This window comes from Salvelinus sp. IW2-2015, linkage group LG27, assembly GCF_002910315.2.
Source record: "Salvelinus sp. IW2-2015 linkage group LG27, ASM291031v2, whole genome shotgun sequence".
NCBI classification, from domain to species: Eukaryota; Metazoa; Chordata; class Actinopteri; order Salmoniformes; family Salmonidae; genus Salvelinus; species Salvelinus sp. IW2-2015.
The window spans coordinates 37371432-37397678 of record NC_036867.1 but is presented as its reverse complement, the minus strand read 5'-3'; the positions used below and the strand labels follow the sequence as shown (position 1 = coordinate 37397678).

Sequence of the window (26247 nt, the reverse complement as noted above, 5' to 3'; positions counted from 1 at the left end):
GGAGGGCAGCCCTTTGCTCTCTGTGGCATTCTGCTTTTATCTACTGAAATAGGACCTCCCAGTGAATATGGAACTAGCTGGGACACACACACACACTAATGAGAACCCCCCCCCCCATCCCAAGGGACTTGTGGCTAGTTTTATGATATAGCCTTTGCAGTATAGGCCTACCATGTGGCCCATGTCATTTAACATAATGTTTACTCTTAAACATTGCCTAAGTAAAATTCTCAATTCCGTTGCATGCCAATGTGGTCATTCTGGTACTAGACCAGTTTCTCTGTCCTTATGCCCTGACTTGCCCCCTGCCTGCCACTCCCTGCTGCCTGTCATGAGTAAGGCTCTGATGTGTTGCCTAACCGTTTCCTGCCATGGGTGTCATAGGGCATGTCTCACCTGGTTTCCACTAGTTACCCCAGCCACAAAGCCAAAAAGGTTTATCGCTAAAATTCATGAAAACAAAAATGAGTTTTTTTTTTGTCTTCATTTTAGGTTAGGCATAAAGTTAGCATTGTGGATAAGGTTAGGCTTAATACAAAATAMAAATTAAGAAGAGAGATTGTAGAAATAGGTTGGGTTTATTACTTTGTCTGCGGTAACTAGTGACGACCCACTCCACCCCGCTGTTACGTGGTCATACACCTGCCCTRATATAGCCTCTAGTCTAAGATATGATGGATAGATGTAGTGAGATTTCACCTCTATAGGCAGGTTACGTAMACACACACACACAAGTACAGTCATATGAGTATGAATGACTCTGTAGCTTCACCCTGCCAGGTAGAAGAGCACTTGTTATCTCAACAGCAGCTCTCTGTTGTCCTGGCAAAGTGTTACTGTTGCTGAGAGAGGGAGAGGTGGGCATGGCAGTCCTGGGCAGCACTGTTAGCCAGCTCCATGCTCTGCTCTCCCAGTTTAAATGCCTGGCTATGCTGTGTATTGTTTTACCCTTTGACCTACATGGTGCTGAGTTAACCGCTTGAAWGATAATGGCAATGAAATGTACATTTCTGTCTAAATGGACAATGACATGCCCAAAAGTGAGTCGTCGTTTTTGTCCTAGTGATTGTCAGGAATGCTCGGGCAGCCAGCCGCCTGTCCCTGTTCACAGGCAGCCAGGCAGCCAGCCGCCTGTCCCTGCGGGAAACATGGGAAAGGGGGAGGGAGGGAGCGCAGCAATACGGCTGCCTGCACAGCCGACAGACAGCCCCTACCTGCTGGTACTGGAAGGGTCTGGTGGAAGAGAACTGTGTGCTTGTACCTACGTGCATCTTTAAACGCACCACCGCCGTCACAGTAACTGGGCATCGCTCTTCACTAATGTCCCCATCGTCCAGACTCCTCCTTCCCACCAGGGCTTTCTGTAAGGCAAGGGGTTTAACACTCGCGGTGTGTCAGTTACTGTCACTGTTAATCATTCTTTAAGTTGTTGCAACACAAGAGATTTAGCTACTGGCGGGGTGACCTTTTGCTGTCTTCCTCGGTTTTCATGTGAGGTSGGGGAGGGAGGCTGTTTTTATGTGGGTGTTTAGGTCTTGGATGTGTAAAACCCCATTGATTTGTGAGGGGTTGTGTGTGTAGGTTATGAATGTGGGGAATGGGCATAGCACATTGAAATCATATTCTACTGCTGAAAAGCCTGATAAAAAAAGAAAARRAAAAAGATTATCTGTCCTGTAATTGGAAATAAATGTGTAGGCATGGGCTCTAATGGAATTCCAGTTTAGCTGAGGGGATTTGATGTATACRTGTACAGTTGTATTAGGGATGTGACAAATGAAAGAAGTCTTTTAAATAATAATAAAAAAATMTATTTTCTGTAAAAACAATAAGAAAAATTCATAAAATTCCACGTCAATTCCCAATGCTGCTGCGCTATTGCCAGCAACGGTTTGGGTCTCACGGTTARTCCCTTTCCAGATGGTTAAGCATTGCACCTGTACCTCAATTCCACCTCACAAAGTTTGCATTTCCTTCTCATTTAACTTCTCAAAGTATTGCCATACAGGGCTTAGCTGCTGTCGCTTGCCTTTCTGTCTTTTTCCATCYGTTAACTACGATGGCATAACGTTTGAGAGTCGACTCAAAAATAATTGATACGTCGACTMCCATGTGACTCCTAAGATTAAGTATTTTTAGAACGGAGGAGACTGATTTGTTGCCGTAATTCAGTGAAGACAAACACTCGCATCTTGGATGGCGAGAGAGGAGCGGTGCACAGTATAGGCAGGTTGGCCACCAGGCAGACAGGCCTAGTGCASGGTTCTGACTATCTATCGGCAATCAAAAGCTGTGTCTCACAATGGAATGCGGTACACACTCGCATCATTAGAGAAGAGAAAGAGCAGGCGAGCCAGGGAGWGGGTGGAGGGGGCCGGCAGAACCGTGCTCCTATGTCTTGGKAATCTGTCTCTCGCAATGTCTTGTCTTCCTTGATTCGCAAATTCACCAAAGTAGCCTAAAGTTCRTCTCGTCATCTCTGGTTTTATTTAAATTACACAACTTTCCCCAGGCCTTTCACAGCCTATTTACTCTAACACGGAAAATAATATGTAACTGCACTGTGATTTTTAATTTTGTGGAAAGAAAACGTTTCTGTTTGGGATTTTTCTTAATGTTAAGGATCTCAATTTAGTTTAAATGTTCACACCCCTAAGTCGTATAGAGAGATGGGTCACAGATAGTATAATGGATTCTGTCTGCCATGGACCACACACACACACACAATGAGATACATACATCATTAATTCCCAAACAAAGAAGTCGTTAGGGCAGTGTGTGTACTGCGTAGCCGAGATGTCACATTGTTTAGGGGCCGTGGATGAATGACGGTTTAATTCCCCTCTACAAAGGCACTTACCAACCCTCACGAGACTTGGCCTTTGTGGAATGTGGGAAATGATTGACTGTTATCCATCTGTAACCGTCCACACACACGATAGTTGTTTTCCTAAGACGTCTTCCTCCTGCGGCCTTCTCTCTTTATCTAATGACTAATGGTGTCTGTGTGCCTGTAGGATGAGGAGGAGGAAATCAAACTGGAGATCAATATGCTCAAGAAGTACTCCCATCACAGAAACATTGCCACGTACTACGGTGCTTTTATCAAGAAGAGTCCCCCGGGGCATGATGACCAACTGTGGGTGAGTATCTAGCAGGAGTGTTTCCCAATGGCTGAATAATCATAACTGGTAAATCTACAGCAGCATAAGTCAGAGCAATATCCCTAAGTCTTTTACTGTTTTGACACTCATTTAGCCTTAGAAGTGCTTATCTATTCATCTGAGTGTGTGTGTGTTTCCTGTAGCTGGTGATGGAGTTCTGTGGGGCGGGCTCCATCACAGACCTGGTGAAGAACACTAAAGGCAACCAGCTCAAGGAGGACTGGATCGCCTACATCTCCAGAGAAATCCTCCGGGTGAGCCTCTCCTCCGGCCCCCTCCATCCCCTCTTTCCTTTTACCTTACTTTTCCTGTCTTCAGTCTCCTTGTTCATTGCGTAATACACATGTAAATAGAACTCTATCAATGCTCTGGTCTTAGACATGTGGTCTCACGTCTACACACCTCCCTCTCCTCCTCTTCTTCAGGGACTGGCCCACCTGCACGCCCACCACGTCATCCACCGTGACATCAAGGGACAGAACGTCCTGCTCACAGAGAACGCCGAGGTCAAGCTTGGTGAGTGACATTATGTTTTGTACGTTACGGACAACAACCCTGATTGGTCTAAACCCTGCAGCTGCCAATCTCAGCTCCAAAATCATAGCCATTTTAGCCAGTCACCTTGTCTAGGCGTTTACTGCAATGCAGTTGTATATAACTAGTTTCAACTTGTCTCTTCTGATTGGTTGTCTTCTCAGTGGACTTTGGCGTGAGTGCCCAGTTGGACCGGACGGTGGGGAGGAGGAACACATTCATCGGGACGCCCTATTGGATGGCGCCCGAGGTCATCGCCTGTGACGAGAACCCTGAGGCCACCTACGACTACAGAGTATGACCCTCGCCCTCTTCCACACAGTACTCAGATGTTTTAGCCCTTATATGAACCTGCCCCCTATGTCCTCCTTGACATCTTTAGCTACTGGTACGATGTGGGGTCGAGGATGTTGCTCTTCAGTACTGATGTAGTGTGTGTGTGTGTTGCTATGTCTGATGCCTCTCTCACTGTGTGTCTCTCAGAGTGACTTATGGTCCACTGGAATCACYGCCATTGAAATGGCCGAAGGAGCTCCTCGTAAGTACCTGCCTATCCCCAGGTCACACCTCTATCGTCTCTTTTAGATGGCAACTCTATTGGTTCCTTCTGCCCTTGTCTTTTGCTTTTCTCGCTGTCATGTTTATACGGATTCCCTCCTTTATCCCTTCTGGTGTGTGTGTTCACTTTCAGCGCTGTGCGACATGCATCCGATGCGAGCACTCTTCCTCATCCCAAGGAACCCTCCCCCGCGACTCAAGTCCAAGAAGTGGTAAGTTACCAAGATTCTGTCAGCTGGGTTTAGAGGTCTCCTCTCTCGCTCTCCTCCTCCTCTCTGAACAGCTGTGGCACATGGGAGGAAGGCCTGTTGGCTCACGGCGAGGSTCCCCAGCCCTCGTTCCGGGGGAAAACTCAACCCTCAGACTTTCCTCTGGCACCAGTGCATTTACGATTATGACCGCTTTTCTTCTGAGACGGGTTTTTCCCAGAATATTCMTTGTATATAAGTTATGAAAGGCTCACTGGATTTCTGTCTAAATGGATAAAACAGGATCTTCCTATTTCAGACTTGTAGTTTCACATGGCTCTTTTGACGGTAAGTTTAGTTTGTCTGTCAGAGATTTATTTTATGTCAGACAACGAGCCCCTCAGTCCACATGATTACTGGTGGTAATACGACTGGTGGTAATCTCATTAGCGGCCTCATCTGTCTTGACCCCCCCCTTCAGGTCTAAGAAGTTTTGCAGCTTCATCGAGGGCTCCCTGGTGAAGAACTACAACCAGCGYCCCCCCACCGAGCAGCTGCTCAAGCACCCCTTCATCAGGGACCAGCCCAACGAGAGGCAGGTCCGCATCCAGCTCAAAGACCACATCGACCGCACCAAGAAGAAGAGGGGGGAGAAAGGTGAGTCTACCTGTTCAATCACAGAGTCTTAAAGTAATACTGTGAAAATGATGACAGTGCCCTTTTAGTGTAAGAGCTGTTTGAAAAGATTGCCTGAAATCTCTGCTTGTTTCAAACCATTTTCCCAACTCAGACCAATCCCAGATACTTTGGGAGAATAAATTGCTCTTTGCTAAGAACCATTTTAATTGAAAACAATCACATTAACATACTTAATTGTTACCCAGAAATTATTTGATGTTGACATAACATCTGCTTTGGGCCTTTTTAATGTGCTTTACATTTACACTGAATAGCCCATGTTTCTACATCTTGCCACACTATCCACGTCTTGTTTTTCAGATGAGACTGAATATGAGTACAGCGGAAGTGAGGAGGAAGAGGAGGATGCTGGAGAGCAAGAGGGAGAGCCTAGGTAATGTCTTAGTGTTACATGTTGATGTACACAGTTCATTTTGCAATTCACAATATAGCGGGATAGCACTCCTCACCTGCCACCAGTGTAGTGAACGCCTACCTGGAATCGCTRWACAACTCCACCCATCTGACACAGAAACTAACCAACTATTCCCTTGAACAAAATCATGAACTAACTCACCATTCCATTGAATTAACTCATGAACTAACATACTGTTCCCTTGAACTAAATGACTATTCCCTCGTATCCGCTGGTCCACCCTGCAGCTCCATAGTGAACATGCCGGGGGAGTCGACGCTGCGTAAGGACTTCATCCGGCTGCAGCAGGAGAACAAGGAGCGCTCGGAGGCGCTGCGCCGACAGCAGCTCCTGCAGGAGCAGCAGCTCCGTGAGCAGGAGGAGTACAAGCGCCAACTACTGGCCGAGAGACAGAAACGCATTGAGCAACAGAAGGAGCAGMGGAGGCGACTGGAGGAGGTAGAGTTAATAAACATTGATTCATTGATTTTGTTTTTAGTAAAACTTGTATGTAGAATTTAGGGTGCAAGTACAGTGTGACGTGCTGCATGCTCTGAATAACTCTAATTGGCTAGTTCTGCTGTCTGAAGAAATGGGCGGGGTGTAGGTTGATCCTGCAGCCACGATTGGACAGAGAAACTGTGATCACCCCATAGAGGGTCGAACTTGGATTGCCCACAATGACGCAGCTCATGCTGTCACAGAAGACTGCCATTACRAGGATGAAAGGCGTCCTATATTTCTAGATCTATAGACAGCTGCTCCTCGCTTGATCAATTCACCAAAGCCTGTATTTGACCTCCCATCCTCTCTTGTTTTCCTCAAATCATTCAGATCACTGCTACTATGGAAAATCATTGCCATAGTAGCAGCGATATCTCATAATATCTTTGAACAGGGAATCCCAACTAGAATTTCAGCTCTCCCTGTGTGTCGTATCCCTGAGGTTCTCTCTCTGTCACCCCCTCCTGGTGCCTCACAGCAACAGCGGCGCGAGCGCGAGATGAGGAGGCAGCAGGAGCGCGAGCAGCGCCGCCGCGAGCAGGAGGAGAAGAGGCGCATGGAGGAGATGGAACGACGGCGGAAAGAGGACGACGAGCGCCGGAGGGCGGAGGAGGAGAAGAGGAGGAGCGACCGTGAGCAGGTAGGTCTTTAAGTGACAAGAAGCACTCTAATTGGCCTACATGCTGKGCAGTTTTGTCACTTCCTGTATTTCATCCAATCATGGAGGCTGTGTTTGATTGACAGGAGTACATTCGTCGACAGCTGGAAGAGGAGCAGAGGCACCTGGAGATCYTGCAGCAGCAGCTGCTCCATGAACAGGCCATGCTCCTGGTAAGAAACTTGCATCCTACCACTAGCATCCTACTTACTTTCCAGGGGCGTGTTCAGGAGGGCGCAACGTTAMAGGACGTTCAGAAAKTGGTTACGTAGAACACCCAGTCTTTGTTAAGTAGAACAGGGAATGGTGTCTGGAGCTGTATTCTATTACATTTGTATTGACAACGTTGTAAATGTTGCACCCCACTGAGAAAGACCCTGTTTTCAGGACTGGATCGCACATTTAGGAGCAAGCTCTTTTCTAGAACATAGATGGTAATCAAGGCAAGGTGTAATGGCTATATTGTATGATATATGGTTGATGTTAGCTGTTGTATAGATTTGTCATTCGGAAATACCCTACAGGAAGATGGAGTTCCTATGTTTCTCGGTCGGTGTCTCTGGTTACATTCACATCCTGAGGAATATATATATATATATGTCACCTTTTTGTTTCTTTATTGCTCAGCATTCACCATTCTGTCTTGCTTCCCATAAATTGAACCATTCAACACTATTCACCCAATCCTCAACTTTGTTTCTATTACTCGCAAAAGAAGGTTGTAACATGAATTTATTTGTGGGTAATGAAATGAAAGAATCTGCATCTTATTGTAGACTTTATTTAACATGTTTGTAGGCTTTAATTGATCAAGTTTACGTCATCTTTATAGAACTAGGCTGAACCAGTCTTCAAGTGCTTAATTTAATAGAAATGCCCCCCAAGGCAGCATTAGCTTATACATGCCATTAGCCACTTTCCCCCATGTCTAATGTGCCTCAACTCAGCCGCGCACTCTGCATCAGGAGTTCAAATGGAGGGAGCTGGAGGAGCAGCGGAAGGCGGAGCGTCTCCACAAGCGTCTGCAGCAGGAGCAGGCCTATCTGCTGTCCCTCCAGCACGACAATAAACCACCGCAGCCCTGCCAAAAGACTGAAGACCCCAAGAGAATGTCCCCTGACAGTACTAGCAAAGCCCCTCAGACAACGTCCCCAGGCCCTGTTGGCGATAGAGCCCCAGCTCCACAACCCCACTTCCTCAATAATTCTAATGCTATTGCTTCACGGAGAACGTCCTGCGATAACACTAGGTCCCCACAAGCCCATTTCCTGGACAACGTTACTGCTAACGCCCCACGGAGAATGTCCTCGGATACCACAAAGTCCCCACAAAACATGTCCCGGGATAATACTACCAAGGCCCCTCAGAAACTGTACCCCAACAGTGTTGATAAAGACTCAGAAAAGACCACCTCTGACAATAGCGATGCCCTAGCCACCCAGTCTACAGACGTTACTAAACCCTCACAGACCGGGGGCCTAGACGGCCCCAAGTCCCCACAGACAGACCGCTCGGAGCCTAGCGACGCTCTYGGTGATCCTCAGCCAATCAGAGAGGTGAACCCCAACACGACATCACTTCCTCCTTCTGCTGCCTGCTGCTACTTCTATTCTAGCTGCCTGCCCCCCCTCTCCACACAGCGTGTTGTTAGTCCTGGTGGTGTGAGCTGGAGTTATGGTTTTCTTTTTTCTTTCAGTTATCGTCTTAAAATAGTGTTTAATACCTCACACAGTCCAATGTAGCGCTGCGTTTAACGTATGCGACACAAAATAGCCTGTAACTTTACCTTACTAGGATAACAATGTCGTTGTCTGTTTCTGATTTGGTGGCGCTACACAAAATTATTAGCGAATAGACTTCTCAGCCAACCATTTTGTTTGACCTTCCGGGTAAGAGGAGAGGACAGTGAGAGAAAAGAAAGCCAGTCGCTCACAACCACCGCCTCTCTAAAACTGTACTGCTTCACTTCTGGCTCTAGTCTTTGCTTGACTATCTGATGCTTCTCTACTAAAACGTCTTGAGGATGACGTGTCTGAATCTTGAGAGGACTGAGCAAGAAAAAGACTAAGTATAGACTGAAGCGCTGCAAGCTGGATCTCTGTCAACATCATTTTGCGTTTAGGACCAAATGGTTTGATTACGTAAAACACGGTACATTTTCTCTTGCCATTAGTCAGCTGTAATTAATTTCATAAAAATGCATCTATTTTCTTTCATATGTATTCACAGTTGAGTTGCCATACCTGAATGTAACACATATTTAAATCAATGGGCTTGAATTGATATAGCCTTAAGCAGTAGGTGATAAGTCGACGCTGTCAGTACTTCACACATTCTTGTGAATTACCAGTTGTATTGCTGTCTCTGCCGCAGTGATGAAAAGCAGACAAAGTAGTCCGGGTTCCTGCTCTTGTAATGTATTTAGTATTTTAAGCAGTAGGTGATAAGTCGACGCTGTCAGTACTTCACACATTCTTGTGAATTACCAGTTGTATTGCTGTCTCTGCCGCAGTGATGAAAAGCAGACAAAGTAGTCCGGGTTCCTGCTCTTGTCTTCCACTCCCATACCTACTAAATAAGCGTGATGGTTTGTTATGCGGCTGTGCCTTGTACGCTTCAGGTAAGTGACTGGAGAGGTTGTTATGCATGTGGTCAGCTCAGGCCCACACTAATGTATGTGTGCTGCTGGGTCCTAGAGAGAGACTGTGTTCTCTGGGATGACTCCCCCTGGAGGTGTAAGATGTCATTAACAGACTGTCTGAGGTGGGCTCGTATGCATGTCAGTGGACTTTCCCTCCCTGTCGATAACAAGGCGTCGGCTTCAGTGTTGACTCTTCCTCGTTCTCCTTGTGTATTTTGTCGTTGCGTTAATGCCTCAACCTTGACCCCCGCTGATCCTCACTGACCCTGTCTGTCTTTGTCTGTCTGTCCTGCACTCCCAGGCCGACGAGCGCTTCCGAAAGAACATTCAGGGCTCCCCCCAGACCGCCCCACCCACCAAGCAGCCCCCCGTGCCCCCCCGCTCCGAACCCTTCTCTAACGGCAGCTCCTCCTCCGAGTCTGTTCCGCCTGCCATGCACCGGCCCATGGAACCACAGGTAAACCTCTCCTCATCCTTCCCTCCCTTCTCTCTCTCGATCTACCGCTCTCCATACAGTAGGTTATCTGACAGCAAGGCATTGTCGCCACGAGTTGTCCATTCTAGCACCCACACAGATATAGAATGATATATCTCTGTGAGCTAGTAGAGGTCCCAATACAATGACATGCTCCATCATGTCAGTAGATCTACTCAAATCTGTTGTGTCATAGTGGGATTTCTGGAACCTTCCACTAATTGACCTGAGCAAAAGCTTGTCCCTTCAGTGGTGTGATAAACCTTACCCAGGATGCCAGAGGAGGCTGCATGTGATTGGCTGCTTGGCTCCCCTTCACTCATCTCCTTGCCCCTCTCACTGTGCCATTCAACTATCTGTTGTCCTGTTATTTGTCTTCACTGTAAATGTTTTTGTGCGTGAACCTGTGACTGTTTCTGTTGTCGCTTTTGTTTGTGTACGTCTCGAACTGCATGATGTCTGTATGTGCAATGCATGTCTATTATATGCATATGTTACATGTATATGCATATGTTTTCAGCCATGTCCTTCATCTCTGTGCCTTCACTCTGTAGTTTGACCTTCTCCCCCTCCCTCCTACCTCCCCCCTGTTCTCTCCCCTCTGTGTGTCTGTCTGTCTGTCTGGAAGGTCCAGTGGTCCCACCTGGCCGCTCTTAAGAGCAGCAGCGCCGCCCCGCCCCCYGTCGTGTCTCGCTCCCATTCCTTCAGTGAACCCGCGGTTCCTAGTTTTGCACATCTCCATCTGCGCTCCCAGGAGCCCCACAACCACCACCTTCACCCCTCTGCTGCCGCACCATCAGCTGCACGCACTGACCCCCAGCCCCTCGCCTCGGGCCCCAGCGACGAGGTGCCCCCCAGGGTAAGAGAGGACAGCCCAGGGGACCCCCTTTTCCAGCCCCCATTTGTGGTCCCCTCAGAGGGGCAAGATAGCAATGTCTACAGCCTCTCTGGGTGTCCCATCCAACAGCAGTGGGATTACACTGTGTGCTTTTGCCTTCACCATTATAAGGCTGTGTCCCACAGCATAGTGTAGGTCTACAATAAAGTAGATTAGTCTGGTTCAGTAGTATAATCAGTGATTGATAGCAATCTTGAGAAATATCTCCAGGTTGTAGCTGCAATTGTCCCAGTGTACAGTACTGGAGTCCCTATAGTAACTAGCTTTACTCAGTGCTGTGCTTCCACTGGCTAACTACACACCATCTGGTCCTGCATGGCTTCATGAGTTGTTCCTCTTCTAGTACTTCACTGTGTACATCATGCATGCCCATCATATTCACTCTGTCCACTAATGTAACGGAGGGCCGACCAAAACCGTTACCTAGACCAGCTTTTCCCAAAACTCGGTCCTGCCCACCCCACATTTTAGTTTTTTGCCCCAGCACTACACAGCTGAATCAAATAGTCAAAGCTTGATGATGAGTTGGTTATTTGAATCAGCTGTGTAGTGCTAGGGCAAAACCCAAAACGTGCTCTCAGGACAGAGTTTGGGGAACCCTGAACTTAGACCACTGCTTGGTGGGGATAATAGATCATAGCTATTGAATAATGATCTGGGTCCAGAGTTTATTACCAATATCCATGTCTTCTCTGTAGATGAATAACATGATCCAGCGACGTAGTTGGAGGGTAGAATGCACATTTGGGAAGAGGGATTGGGGCTATGCAGCGGTGCTAGGCCCTGCTGTGTGGTGGTGGTCGTTTATGCTCCTGTAGCCAGGTGTGTGAGGGCGTCTGTCTTGTCTACCACAGGTTCCAGTGAGGACAACATCCAGGTCCCCTGTGCTGTCACGCAGAGACTCTCCTCTCCAGGCCTCTGCCCCGCCTAGCAACCAGGCAGTACAGAGGAGCGCCGGCAGGTAGGCGGTCAACTCTGTGTGGTGTTTGAAAAAGTTAAATTGTTCGTGGGGTGGGTATGGGGAAGTGTGTGTGTGTGTGTTTTCAATCTCTCTCCTGTGTTGTGTGTCTTCCAGTAATGCGGAGCCACGTCTGCTGTGGGACCGAGTGGAGAAGCTGGTTCCCAGGCCTGGCAGTGGCAGCTCCTCTGGCTCCTCCAGCTCCCAGGCCGGCTCTGGGGAGAGGTTCAGAGCACGCTGTGAGTAACACACACACACACACAGAATACACACAGCATACTGGATGTACAATACTGCATTTAGTGTCTTGTAGGTCTTCCACTAATGTCATTTTACCATCATCTCCTCCAGCATCGTCTAAGTCTGAGGGCTCCCCACTGCAACGCCCCGACAACGCTGCCAAAAAGCCTGACGACAAGAAGGACTTTGCCCGACCCAACCGGCCAGCCGTAAGTACCTATCTCTTATGACTGTATCCACGTACTGTTTTAGTGGTGGTCCCTGCAACTGGCTGTAAACCAGGCCAGCACTGCAGCCTGCTACAGTAACACAGTGTGGTTGTGTTTCTATGGCTGACTATCCCGTTGTCTTGTCTTCTGGTGTTCCCTATGGGCCATGACACGACAACCTGTGGCATCCCATTACTCCAACGATGTGATTATGGGGGGAATTTGTATAGGGTGACGTGGTAAGCAAGCGTGCATAACAATATGTCATGCTTTGATGCTATGCTTATTTCCACACTGCATGGGCCACCATGAATGCTTAAACGTTTCAGAAGAGGGTTGTCCTGTGAGAAGTTCAGGACCCAATTCCATCGCTCTTCCATTTGCCTCCCAGTCATTGGTCGTCCTCTCCTTGGCTGCCACGTGATTGGCTGACGATGCACCTCTGACCCGCCCCTCTCCCTGCTGTCTTCTTTCCTCCTGCTGTCTTCTTTCCTCCTGCTGTCTTCTTCTTGCCTCCTGCCTGCGCCGTCCCAATCCAGTTGCTCTTCACCTGGCACATCACAAGTTAACTGTTTTCAACAGCCTGTTGGCTAGCTCTTAACTGAGGTTAATGTTATGGCCTTAATGTATGGGGAATTGATGCTCCCGTGCTCGACCCAGTTCAATCCTTTGACAATGCATCCTCCCTCTGTAAGACTAGTAGTCAGTAATCTGACATGGTTTAAATCAGTGACAACCTTTCGGGAAGGGAGTATTGAAAATATTCAGAGCCTTATTTGACCTCTAGGACCTGACGGCCCTGGCCAAAGAGCTGCGGGCAGTGGAGGATGTGCGTCCCCCCAACAAGGTGACAGACTACTCCTCCTCCAGCGAGGAGTCAGGCACCACCGACGAAGACGAYGATGAAGAAGTGGACCAGGACGCAGCAGACGAGTCCACCTCRGGAGCAGAGGATACCAGGGCCGGGTACGTAACAACCCTGACCTCTCAACTCTGACCTGGGCCCGTATTCACAGCGTCTTAATCTGCGATCAGGTTTCCCCACATCCTTGTAATCTCATTCATTATGATCTGAAAGGCAAAACTGATCCTAGATCAGCACAATGACACTTTATGAACTCGAGGCCTTAGTGATACTGCCCTAAAAGGCTTTCAGATGCAGCGGGAGGCACACCTTGATGTTATATTATATCAACATGAAAAGTCGATCATATAATATATACTATATAGTATAGAAAGACTTGTATGAGGTGAGTCATTTGGGTCATTGAAAAGTGCGATTATACAAGTCCCATGTATTATTAATAATTGGAGTTTGAATATGAGACGTATTGTTTACACCAGGAGAGGTCTGAGTAACGGAGAGACTGCATCCCTGAAGACCTTACTGGCCCACGACGACTCAGAGAACGACCTCACMACACCCTCCAAGGATGGCACCTTGGTCATCAGACAGGTAGGACTGCAGAAGACTCTCTGGTTGTTATCATGTCCTCCTCTCTTTTTCCCCCACCCACCCACTTCCACCCCTGCTTTCAATTGTTATCATCTTCTTTCATTTTCTATGTTGAGTCTTTGTTTGCTGGTAAAGCACACTATCATGTACAGTTACTAGTGGAAAACAACGAGATACAAGTTGAGGTTGTTCTTGGTTACAGAGCGCGGGCGACAAAAAGCGCCCGGCGGTCAATGTCTCTTCATCCTCCTCCGGTCCCAGTGCGGCTCACGGTCAAGCCGTTCAAGCACATACTCCTCCCGGTCCYGGTAACGGTCACCAGGAGAAAAACGGCTTTGCCGGCCGCATTCACCTGCTGCCAGACCTTATTCAGCAGAGCCACCACTCCCCCACCTCTTCCTCATCTTCCATCTCCAACTCCCCCTCCTCCTCCTCCAGCCATGTCAGCCCAGCCATGTCCCCCCAGACCCCCCTGGACAAGCTCACTGCCATCGAGGTATGTCCCCCGTCCCTTAAGCTGGCTACTCTGGTTGTTCAGTCTACTCTGTCCCCTGTTGGCTGGCTACTCTGGTTATTTAGTCTACCCTGTCCCTTAAGCTGGCTACTCTGGTTGTTCAGTCTACTCTGCCCCTTGCTGGCTGACTGACTGAACTGACTAATGATCTCTGGGCTGCTTCACCTTCTGAATATTTCTCATAACGCTGCCTCTAACACTAGCGCCACCTAGTGTGGGACCTTAGCAATGAGCAAGTGGCTTTACTAGTCTAGAGAGCGTTTTTAAAACACTTTGCCCAGGTGCAAGCTGGGAGGTGAATTCTATGTAGTCCATCTTGTCATGGGTAAAGAGGTTGTGGAACACCTCATTGGACTTCATCTCCCATCTCTCCACAGCCCTAGTGCTTTGATGCCATTTCACTCTAGCAGTTTAGTAGTAGGCTGYGCCTGGGTGGTAGCTAGCATGCTTGGTGTGCGGTGCTTTTGGACAACCCTAGCCTGTATGGATTTTACTGCCCAACTAAAGGTGTGTGTTGGCATGATAACGCTACTATCATGGAAGACACCAAGACACTGAACAGCACGTCTACCTTTAGCCTAATGATAAACTGCTGCATTTTGATGGTGGCGTTTGAGCAAATCTGTGTGCTTTACACTGGCAATTTGACTTTTCATATTTCATCCCGTTTCTCTCTGAATTTCTGTTTCTATCCTGAACACGCCATCTTTATTTCCTTTCCATGTTGGTTCTGCTTTCCTTTTTAAGTCACTGACCTTGTTTTTCATGTCTGCTTCCAACAACAACTGCATGTCAAATCTTCCCATGCGTTTTGTGTGTGTTTTGTTTTTGCCGTCCGTAGAGTAGATGTCATGTTTGATTACTAGATGATGAGAAATGTCCTGATGTACAGTGTATTGTAACAGAACCCAGTTTGTAGATAGTTTTATGAAGCCCTATGGTTTTTAAAGCAGGTCTGAGTGATTCTCAGTTTTAGATTGGCCAAGCCTGCAGGCCCTTCCTATYGTACTGTTAATTGGCTACTATAAATCCTATTCAGCCTTATGTTATTGTAGCCCAGCAATAAACATGTCTTCCATAGAAAGTCATGAGCGCAGTAAAATGGATCCATTGCTGAGTTCAAACCAGACTCACTGCAGCTGCCATAGCTCCCCCTGTTGGGGAAAAAAGTATTCTTCAATACAAACAGATTATACAACAAATAATATTGTAACATTTTACAGTATGAAGCCAAGGAGAAATAGGCTCAGGCAATACTGATAGTGTAGGTTGAGTTACAGGGTGACCAGGTTGAGTTACAGGGTGATGGGGATCCTTTAGGGTGGCAGGTAGCCTAGCCGTTGGGCCAGTAACCAAAAGGTCTCTAGTTCGAATCCCAGAGGCGACATGGTAAAGAATCAGTTGATATGCCCTTGAGCAAGGCAGTTAACTCTAATTGCTCCAGTGTCACAACTAATAATGTCTGACCTAGGCCGTGACCCCACTCTCTGAAGGTGTCCCGGGGGGAGTTGTGATATGCAAAAAACACATTTCCGTTTCACACCTGCATATAATACACACTTAAAACAGGACAAATATAAGCACCCAGCATTCTTATATCTGTCCACTGTTGTGTGTGTGTGTGTGTGTGTTCTGCTCTCACTCCCGTGCCTTTGTCGCCAGACCCAATCGGCCAGCAACACCATGCAGAAACACAAGTCTTCCTCCTCATTCACCCCCTTCATCGACCCGCGCCTCCTGCAGGTCTCCCCCTCYAGCGGCAGCTCCCTCAACAACATGGGTGAGTCACCTCCTCTTCCTTYTCTACCCTTTTAATGCTGATTTAGGATCAGTTCTCTTTTCTCCAGTCCTCATCTTATCCATTAACAATAGAATCATCTCTGGGTCAGTAACTAGGAGTTAGTATACCCTGAACTATACATAGAACATAAGCAGTGGCTTTGGCACAGGAAGTGTAATTACAGAGCATGATCATCAAGGGCTCTTAATGACAAAGCAAAGCCCCACCCCTTCTCCATCTGACCTCTGACCTTTGGTGTCCACAGCGGCCTTCGGGAACGACGGGAGGCTGGTGGACGCCCTGAGGGCTGACCCGTCACGTAAGGGTTCCGTGGTCAATGTGAACCCGGTCAACACACGCCCCCAGAGCGACACGCCTGAGATCCGCAAGTACAAGAAGAGGTTCAACTCTGAGATCCTGTGTGCTGCACTATGGGGTACGTACCTGAGAGAGAGATGGGTGGATGAGTAGAAGGAGTTGATGGATGAATAGATGGATGAATAGATGGATGTGTGATTTACTGATTGGATGGATGAATGGATAGATACAATTGATAGGAAATCCATCATCGGTTTAGTGACAAGCATGACAGACCTGCCCCCCCCCCATCTGACTGGTGTGTGTGTCCCTGTCCTCTCCCAGGTGTCAACCTGCTGGTGGGGACAGAGAGTGGTCTGATGCTGCTGGACCGTAGCGGTCAGGGGAAGGTCTACCCCCTCATCAGCCGACGGCGCATCCAGCAGATGGACGTCCTGGAGGGACTCAACGTCCTGGTCACTATATCAGGTATGGACCACGGAGGTGCACGGACACACAAATACAGACTCTCCTGAATTATCCGGTACTCAAACTCATTCTCTCTTGTTTTTCTATCTCACCATCCTTCCCTCTCTAAATCACACACACACACACACACACACAGGGAAGAAGAACAAGTTGCGTGTGTACTACCTGTCCTGGCTGAGGAACAAGATATTGCACAACGACCCAGAGGTGGAGAAGAAGCAGGGCTGGGTCACTGTAGGAGAGCTGGAGGGCTGCGTACACTACAAAGTCGGTACGTTCCACTCCCCATTTACCATCAGGAATGACACCTTTTCTCTTGTTACAAGGCTGTAGCAGGTCCAAGTCCAATCTTGACGAGCGGTCAGAAATAAAACTTTTTTTCCTCTCTTGATTTCAGTGAAATATGAGAGGATCAAGTTCTTGGTTCTTGCCTTGAAGAACTCTGTGGAGGTCTATGCGTGGGCCCCCAAGCCGTACCACAAGTTCATGGCCTTCAAGGTACAGTAAACTGGCTCAGGCTGCAGTCGGACCACCATGGCATTGGTTTACATTCACATTTCCACTACAAATATGACCTTAAAGGTGCATTATGTCCATTTTAACATCTTCCTCCTGCAGTCGTTTGGTGACCTGGTGCACAAGCCCCTGCTGGTTGACCTGACGGTGGAGGAGGGCCAGAGGTTAAAGGTAATCTACGGCTCCAGCAACGGCTTCCACGCCGTGGACGTGGACTCTGGGGCGGTTTACGACATCTACCTTCCCACACACGTAAGAGACCCATCCATCTGTCTCATTCCTCTGCTTCCTGTTTTTCCCTGCTCCACCAATCCATGGCTGAATCGCAAACCGAACACTTTCACCACTCGATATGCGCGTTCACGAGCCAATCTCAAATGCTGATTGTCAAGGGCTCCACTGCGCCCTTCGGAAGCCTCTTTGTCCTCTTTTATCCTATGCCGACTCAGCGCCCATGGCACCAACTTCTTCCCATGAATCTTAGCATGTTACCTAGAAACAGTCACTACTTCCTCGTCCTCACATTTTCAGAAAAAGTCAAGATAAATCAATACATTTAATTAATTTTGAAGTTTAATTCCGAGGAGGTCTTAGTGACAGGATTTTACATCTAGCTAAGGAGTTTAGTGTGTTTCTGAAGTTTGTACACAAACTTATCCATTATTAACTTGCTAGGTAAACCTGAGCCAGTCACTGCTGCGCTGTGCAGGAATAGGGAGATGTCGTTTTGTTTTTACTACTTTCTCACTGTATATCGGAGTATGCGTCTGTCTGCCCAAGGTCCCCAGTGCCCGTGTTTCATTGCAAATGAGTCATGCTACAAGACAGGTCGCGGGAGACAATGCTCGCAAATGGATTTAGATAAGTTACAGTTGGGACATCGCGTGTGTATCGTCTCAATGCTCATTTTGGCCAAAACACTGACAGACTCGAGTGATCACTGTCGAACACAACAGCAAGTGGCCACTCGATAAAGGACTAAGGGGCCAAGTCTTCGGTTTGAGATTCAGCCCATGTATATGGGGGCATATTCATTAGGTCACACTGTATCAAAACATTTTTCAACGGAAAGCGAAAACAAGTCTTTCTTATTGGGCAAGTACAGGTAGTCACTCATTGTTTCAGTTGATTTTTTTCTTCAGCTAAGTTCTTTATGAATACGACCCGAGACTAACCTTTTTTTCTTTCTCTGTTTGCTCTCTCGCCTCCTTCCTCCCTCTCTACTCTTCCTCTCCCTTCAGATCCAGACCAATATCCAGTCCCATGCCATCATCATCCTGCCCAACACGGACGGTATTGAGCTGCTGGTGTGTTACGAGGATGAGGGCGTCTACGTCAACACCTACGGACGCATCACCAAAGACGTGGTGCTGCAATGGGGCGAGATGCCTACCTCAGTGGGTATGTAACACTCACACACGGGACGCACATACACTGCATTCAGAAAGTATTCAGACCCTTCACTTTTTCCACATTTTGTTACGCTACAGCCTTATTCTAAAATGGGTTAAAATAAATGGACAAGTTCCTCATCAATCTACACATGATACCCTATAATAATGAAAAAGCAAAACAGGTTTTTAGACATTTTTGCAGATTTATTAAAAATAATAAACTGATATCGCATTTTACTTAAGTATTCAGACCCTTTAATCAGTACTTTGTTGAAGCACCTTTGGCAGCGATTACAGCCCAGAGTCTTCTTGGGTATGACGCTACAAGCTTGGCACACCTGTATTTGGGGAGTTTCTCCTATTCTTCTCTGCAGATCCTCATGCTCTGTCAGGTTGGATGGGGAGTGTTGCTGTACAGCCATTTTCAGGTCTCTCCAGAGATGTTCAAGTCCGGGCACTGGCTAGGCCACTCAAGGACATTGAGACATGTCCTGAAGCCACTTCTGCATTGTCTTGGCTGTGTGCTTAGGGTCGTTGTCCTTCGTCCCATTCTGAGGTCCTGAGCACTCTGGAGCAGGTTTGAAACAAGGATCTCTCGGTACATTGCTCTGTTAATCTTTCCCTCGATCCTGACTGGTCTCCCAGTGCCTGCTGCTGAAAAACATCCCCACAGCATGATGCTGCCACCACAATGCTTCACTGTAGGGGTGGTGCCAGGTTTCTTCCTGACGTGACGCTTGGCATTCAGGTCAAAGAGTTTAATCTTGGTTTCATCAGACCAGAGAATCTTGTTTCTCATGGTCAGAGTCCTTTAGGTGCCTTTTGGCAAACTCCAAGCAGGCTGTCATGAGCCTTTTACTGAGGAGTGGCTTCCGTCTGGCCACTCTACCATAAAGGCCTGATTGGTGGGGTGCTGCAGAGATGGTTGTCCTTCTGGAAGGTTATCTCATCGCCACAGAGGAACTCTCAGAGTCACCATCTGGTTCTTGGTCACCTCCCTGACCAAGGCCCTTCTCCCCCGATTGCTCAGTTTGGCCGGGCAGCCAGCTCTAGGAAGAGTCTTGCTAGTTCCAAACTTCTATTTAAGAATGATGGAGGCCACTGTGTTCTTCAATGCTGCAGACATTTTTTTGGTACCCTTCCCCAGATCTGTGCCTCGATACAATACTGTCTCGTAGCTCTGTGGACAATTCCTTCAACCTCATGGCTGGGTTTTTGCTCTGACATACACTGTCAACTGTGGGACCTTTATATAGACAGGTGTGTGTTAGAGGTCGACCGATTAATCGGCATGGCTGATTAATTAGGGCCGATTTCAAGTTTTCATAACAATCGGTAATCGGCCTTTTTGGACGCCGATTACATTGCACTCCACGAGGAGACTGCGTGGCAGGCTTGACCACCTGTAACACGAGTGCAGCAAGGAGCCAAGGTAAGTTGCAAGCTAGCATTAAACTTATCTTATAAAAAACAATCAATCTTAGCATAATCACTAGTTATCTACACATGGTTGATGATATGACTAGTTTAACTAGCTTGTCCTGCGTTGCAAATAATCAATGCGGTGCCTGTTAATTTATCATCGAATCACAGCCTACTTCGCCAGACGGGGGATGATTTAACAAGCGCATTCGCGAAAAAAGCACTATCGTTTCACCAATGCACCATAAACATCAATCCCTTTCTTAAAATCAATACACAGAAGTATATTTTTTAAACCTGCATATGTAGTTAAAGGAAATTCATGTTAGCAGGCAATATTAACTAGGGAAATTGTGTCACTTCTCTTGCGTTCTGTGTAAGCAGAGTCGGGGTGTATGCAGCAGTTTGGGCTGCCTGGCTCGTTGCGAACTGTGTGAAGACCATTTCTCCCTAACAAAGACTGTAATTAATTTGCCTGAATTTTACATAATTATGACATGACATTGAAGGTTGTGCAATGTAACAGGAATATTTAGACTTATGGATGCCACCCGTTCGATAAAATACCTTATTTCACTGAAAGAATAAACATTTTTTTTCTCGAAATGATAGTTTCAGGATTTGACCATATTAATTAACTAAGGCTCGTATTTCTGTGTGTTATTATGTTATAATTAAGTCTTTGATTTGATAGAGCAGTCTGACTGAGCGGTGGTAGGCAGTAGCAGGCTCGTAAGCATTCATTCAAACAGCACTTTCCTGCRTTTGCCAGCAGCTCTTCGCAATGCTTGAAGCACAGCGCTGTTTATGACTTCAAGCCTATCAACTCCCGAGATTAGGCTGGCAATAGTATAGTGCCTATAAAAACATCCAATAGTCAAAGGTATATGAAATAAATGGTATAGAGAGAAATAATCCTAGAATTCCTATAATAACTACAACCTAAAACTTCTTAACTGGGAATATTGAAGACTCATGTTAAAAGGAACCACCAGCTTTCAAATGTTCTGAGCAAGGAACTTAAACCTTAGCGTTTTAACATGGCACATATTGCACTTTTACTTTCTTCTCCAACACTTTGTTTTTGCATTATTTAAACCAAATTGAACATGTTTCATTATTTATTTGAGACTAAATTGATCTTTATTTATTTATTATATTAAGTTATAATTAAAGTGTTCATTCAGTATTGTTGTAATTGTCATTATTACAAATACATATATATCTAAAAAAAAAAAAATGTCCGATTTAATCGGTAACTTTTTTGGGTTCTCCAATAATCGGTATCAACGTTGAAAAATCATAATCGGTCGACCTCTAGTGTGTGTGCCTTTCCAAATCATGTCTAATCAATTGAATTTACCACAGGTGGACTCCAAGTTTTAGAAACATCTCAAGGTTGATCAAATGGAAACAGGATGCACCTGAGCTCAATTTTGAGTCTAATACTAAGGTGTCTGAATAATTATGTAAATAACATATTCATTTTTTTTTAAATTAGCAAAAATGTTTAACTTGTTTTAGCTTTTTCATTATGGTGTATTGTCGTTTTTTACAATTTGATTTCAATTTTAGAATAAGGCTGTAACGTAACAACATTATGAAAAAGTGAAGGCGTCTGAATACTTTCCGAATGCACTGTACACATGTTTAAGACACACAGGAGTGCCTTGTGGTGAAACTAAGTTTTATACCTTTTAATTTAAGTACATAGTTGTTTTCAATAAACACACACACACACTTTCTTATTAACTTGATTGTCCATCTGTGTGTGTAGCCTACATTAGGTCCAACCAGATCATGGGCTGGGGGGAGAAGGCCATAGAGATCAGGTCTGTGGAGACNCCTTCCAGTTCTCTGCTGCCAATGACTGGAACGAACTACAAAAATCTCTGAAACTGGAAACACTTATCTCCCTCACTAGCTTTAAGCACCAGCTGTCAGAGCAGCTCACAGATTACTGCACCTGTACATAGCCCATCTATAATTTAGCCCAAACAACTACCTCTTTCCCTACTGTATTTATTTATTTACTTATTTTGCTCCTTTGCACCCCATTATTTCTATCTCTACTTTGCACATTCTTCCACAGCAAATCAACCATTCCAGTGTTTTACTTCCTATATTGTATTTACTTCGCCACCATGTCCTTTTTTTTGCCTTCACCTCCCTTATCTCACCTCACTTGCTCACATTGTATATAGACTTATTTTTCTACTGTATTATTGACTGTATGTTTGTTTTACTCCATGTGTAACTCTGTGTTGTATGTGTCGAACTGCTTTGCTTTATCTTGGCCAGGTCGCAATTGTAAATGAGAACTTGTTCTCAACTTGCCTACCTGGTTAAATAAAGGTTAAATAAATAAATTAAATTAAGGCCAAAGAGTTCAATCTTGCTTTCATAAGACCAGATAATCTTCTTTCTCACGGTCAGAGTCCTTTAGGTGCCTTTTGGCAAACTCCAAGCGGCCTGTCGTGCATTTTACTGGGGAGTGGCTTCTGTCTGACCACTCTACCATGAAGGCCTGATTTGGTGGAGCGCTGCAGAGATGGTTGTCCTTCTGGAAGGTTCTCTCATCTCAACAGAGGAACTCTGTCAGTGACCATCGGGTTCTTGGTCACCTCCCTGAACAAGACCTTTCTCCCCCGATTGCTTAGTTTGTCCGGGCGGCCAGCTCTAGGAAGAGTCTTGGTGGTTCCAAACTTCTTGCGTTTAAGAATGATGGAGTCCACTGTGTTCTTGGGGACCTTCAGTTCTGCAGACATTTTTTGTACCCTCCCCAGATCTGTGCCTCGACACAATCCTCTCTTGGCGCTCTACGGACAATTCCTTCAACCTCATGGCTTGGTTTTTTTCTCTGACATGCACTGTCAACTGTAGGACCTTATAGACAGGTGTGTCACAGGTGGACTCTCATAGCAAAGCTTCTGAATAATTATGTAAAAACCTGTTTTCGCTTTGTCATTATGGGGTATTGTGTGTAGATCAATTTTAGAATAAGGCTGTAACGTAACAATGTGGAAAAAGTGAGGGGGTCTGAATACTTTCCGAATGCACTTTACACACACACATTAAACATGTTTTAACACACACACACATGTTCTTACTAACTTGATTGTCCATCTGTGTGTGTAGCCTACATTAGGTCCAACCAGATCATGGGCTGGGGGGAGAAGGCCATAGAGATCAGGTCTGTGGAGACAGGACACCTGGACGGGGTCTTCATGCACAAGAGAGCCCAGAGACTCAAGTTCCTGTGTGAGAGGAATGACAAGGTAAGTTATGCGTACAACACACACACACACTGCTTACTTGCATAGATGTTCATCAATGTTGATAATGATGCCACTCTCTCTCACACTCTCTCTCACACTCTCTCTCACACTCTCTCTCTCTCACACACTCTCTCTCACACACTCTCTCTCACACTCACTCACTCCGTCTTTGTCCTGCAGGTGTTCTTTGCGTCGGTGCGTTCTGGAGGTTCCAGCCAGGTCTACTTCATGACCCTGGGCCGTACCTCCCTGCTTAGCTGGTAGTGTACACACACACCCAGCAGCATGAAGACAGCACCCCTCAGTTTATTACCACCATAATGATGACTCATGACAATGATTATCTTGAACTTGACGTACAACTGGAGTACCGAGCTTCACTGAGCTCTGAGGCGGCGTGATACCTAAATATCACCTGTTTCAAATAAGAAAAGACAATTGCACGATAAACGGACTGAAATCATGAAGGGGAGGCCTCGGGGTCCCTATAGGCTGATGGGACTGTGTTTGTTTGTGTCAGTTGGTAGTGTTGTCATCATGCCCATTGGCCACTCTGCTCTGACAACAGACGTCATCAGCTTTCCTGGGTTCTTGGCCCCCAAACCCTACTAGAGCCTTCCCTTACCTCCTGCACCAGTGAGAGTAGGGATCTGAGCCCGACTTATTCAAAACACTAGTAGATGTTAATGTGTGTCTATTGGAAGAAAAGAGAGGGGGGATGTATTGTGTGACAGAGGGAGGAAAAGAATGAAAGAGACTGTTGCGGAGGAAGGGAAGCTTATAGCACCAGACAGGTGAAGGGTCATACAGTAGTTTGTTATTGTGTTTAGTCCAGGTCATGTTCAGGTCAACTTCTGTGTTGAGAGTTTCTTAGATCAGTTCCTCTGACATGCCGTTGCATTTTCAAACGGGTCGTGCTTGACATTGAAAATGTAACTTTTGTCTCTTTTTCACTCTGGCCTTCCTCTTGATAAGGGTTCAAACAGGGTTAAAGTGTGGAGAGAAGTTTCAACAAAGATGTCGACTTAACCCTCAATAGGACACTGCAACCTTATAGGGGCCTTTCCAGTCCCATATACTCCTGAGGGTTTTTTCCAGCCTCCCTCAACTTTAAYGTGCCACATTGCCTCTCCTTGGTCGTGTTGGGCAAACTGTGAATGGGTTGATATGTACAGTAGACTCTAGAGAATGGTCTTGGTCATGACTTTGACCCACCATTTGGTAGCATGATGACCAGGGTATTCAATGAAACAAGTGTCAAGATTAAATATACCTTAACGATTTGTAGATGAAGCTTTAAAATCCACAACATATCCAAACGTATCAGCAACCACAGCTTTCGATTTGTTTGTTTTTCATTTTAATGGGCCCCTCCACTGAATTCAGGTTTGCGTTTGTCGCTACTTGTAAAATCTGTTGTGACAAATGCATTAGGTTTTGCTCATAACTCCTACAGGAAATGTATCAAAATCTGACATTTGAGTGAGATTGAATTATTACATGTAAAAACTATTATGAAGCAGCATGGYCCCCATTTTGATACATTTGTGAAATCGTTGTATTTCCATGTTGGACTCTTTAATACCATCAGACCACCATAGCCTGGTAGCTTCACCCCCTCAGCTTGTCTGCATTATTTTAGTATCTTGACTCTGAGGGCAGAAGGGAACATTTTGTTTTGTACAGTCCGTCCCAGTCCAGGCAGTAGTATGCTATGGATTAAAGCAACACGACAACAACCTGGAAGCTTTTCCAAACCCCAGCAGCTCCTGGTTGTAATTCTTTAGTTTTCCTCTCGTCTCTTGATCCAACTAGTGAAAAATGGGACTGCACTTGTTTGTCCTAATGTTTCCTGGTTAGCCTGGGTGCCAGTCTGAAGCAGCAGCAAGGAGCTCCACTGTCCTTGTCTTCTGAGATAGACTGGCACCCTGGTTAGATTCTTTGTATGTGTGTATGGACAAACTTTTTTTTCAAGAATGGAAATCATAATGTCTCTATGGTCACATGTCCCTCCAATGCTTGACCCTCTTACAGTGGACTGTCACATCCTGTTTGGGTGAGATGATTCCAGGCCTCTCTAAAGAACGCAACGCTGTAAGATTATAGATATGAGATGCTTTCTCATCTGTGAAACGCGATGCATGCCAAGATGGCATAAGTCACACATTTTAACAGTGTTACAAACCACTACAGAAAGTATCGATTACATTTTTAACTCCTTAGTTTGTTTCTGTCATTTTTATTACCCTTATAATTATGCGGCTGCAGTGGTTTATAAAAGTTAATGCACACATTATGTTAAATGTTTACAGAGGCAATGTTTTGTTAAACCAATGTGCATCAATATAAATATTTATGGTTTATTTTAGGGCAATAATCCCTTTTTTTAGCTTTTGTATCATTTGGAGGTTCATGTACAGGAATAACCCTCGACCTCTGTTCATTCACTTTTCAAAAATGACAAAATTCTGAGTTTAAATCACTGATTTTCCTGCATAACACAGCAGTGTGCCCTTGGCTGTGGCAACGTTGCAGCAACGCTGTGACAAGGTTCTCTGCCGCCCAGGTGCCAGGTGACATGTTTTCCTCAAGTGTTTCTACCATGCTACTCTAATTTATGTCCTCTGTGTATTATGGGAAGTGTTGTATTTTCCTCAAGGTCTTTTTTCCATTGAATAAAATCCTAAGTAATTTACTAAATTGTGTGGGGTAGTTTTGTAAGCCTTTAACATAAAGCATTCAGTCTTCTCTATTGTGTGAAATAAATGTGGGGCTGTAAACAAATCGAATGTCAAATGAATCTGAGCCTAAGAAACATTATGGAAATATTGTATTTTAAGTGTTCCAAATATGGTAACATTTATACAAACCATGTAAAAGAACCCCAAGTAAATGTTGCATGACATTTCCATAATTTAACCCATTTTAATTAATTTATCTTCAAGTAAAGACTCCTTGTACTTCTGTCAGCTCACCACAAG

General features: G+C 45.9%; 1 protein-coding gene across 1 annotated transcript in view; it reads left to right on the top strand.

Annotated features, from left to right (window-relative positions):
- The window catches only part of LOC111953170 (mitogen-activated protein kinase kinase kinase kinase 4), a 45156-nt gene extending 19190 nt beyond the window's left edge, over nucleotides 1–25966 (top strand). The window contains exons 4-32 of the mRNA XM_070435560.1: nucleotides 3018–3143; nucleotides 3308–3418; nucleotides 3590–3680; nucleotides 3863–3993; nucleotides 4182–4236; nucleotides 4390–4468; nucleotides 4926–5101; nucleotides 5444–5516; nucleotides 5786–5996; nucleotides 6520–6681; nucleotides 6786–6872; nucleotides 7647–8255; nucleotides 9642–9797; nucleotides 10444–10674; nucleotides 11568–11674; nucleotides 11789–11910; nucleotides 12023–12120; nucleotides 12908–13086; nucleotides 13465–13576; nucleotides 13779–14072; nucleotides 15753–15870; nucleotides 16136–16306; nucleotides 16513–16656; nucleotides 16793–16927; nucleotides 17054–17154; nucleotides 17275–17424; nucleotides 18414–18573; nucleotides 23127–23266; nucleotides 23447–25966. Of these exons, the coding sequence (XP_070291661.1) occupies nucleotides 3018–3143; nucleotides 3308–3418; nucleotides 3590–3680; nucleotides 3863–3993; nucleotides 4182–4236; nucleotides 4390–4468; nucleotides 4926–5101; nucleotides 5444–5516; nucleotides 5786–5996; nucleotides 6520–6681; nucleotides 6786–6872; nucleotides 7647–8255; nucleotides 9642–9797; nucleotides 10444–10674; nucleotides 11568–11674; nucleotides 11789–11910; nucleotides 12023–12120; nucleotides 12908–13086; nucleotides 13465–13576; nucleotides 13779–14072; nucleotides 15753–15870; nucleotides 16136–16306; nucleotides 16513–16656; nucleotides 16793–16927; nucleotides 17054–17154; nucleotides 17275–17424; nucleotides 18414–18573; nucleotides 23127–23266; nucleotides 23447–23530 (4413 nt within the window). The 3' untranslated portion in view covers nucleotides 23531–25966. The remainder of the gene's footprint in view (nucleotides 1–3017; nucleotides 3144–3307; nucleotides 3419–3589; nucleotides 3681–3862; nucleotides 3994–4181; nucleotides 4237–4389; nucleotides 4469–4925; nucleotides 5102–5443; nucleotides 5517–5785; nucleotides 5997–6519; nucleotides 6682–6785; nucleotides 6873–7646; nucleotides 8256–9641; nucleotides 9798–10443; nucleotides 10675–11567; nucleotides 11675–11788; nucleotides 11911–12022; nucleotides 12121–12907; nucleotides 13087–13464; nucleotides 13577–13778; nucleotides 14073–15752; nucleotides 15871–16135; nucleotides 16307–16512; nucleotides 16657–16792; nucleotides 16928–17053; nucleotides 17155–17274; nucleotides 17425–18413; nucleotides 18574–23126; nucleotides 23267–23446) is intronic.
- Nucleotides 25967–26247: the final 281 nt, after the last annotated feature.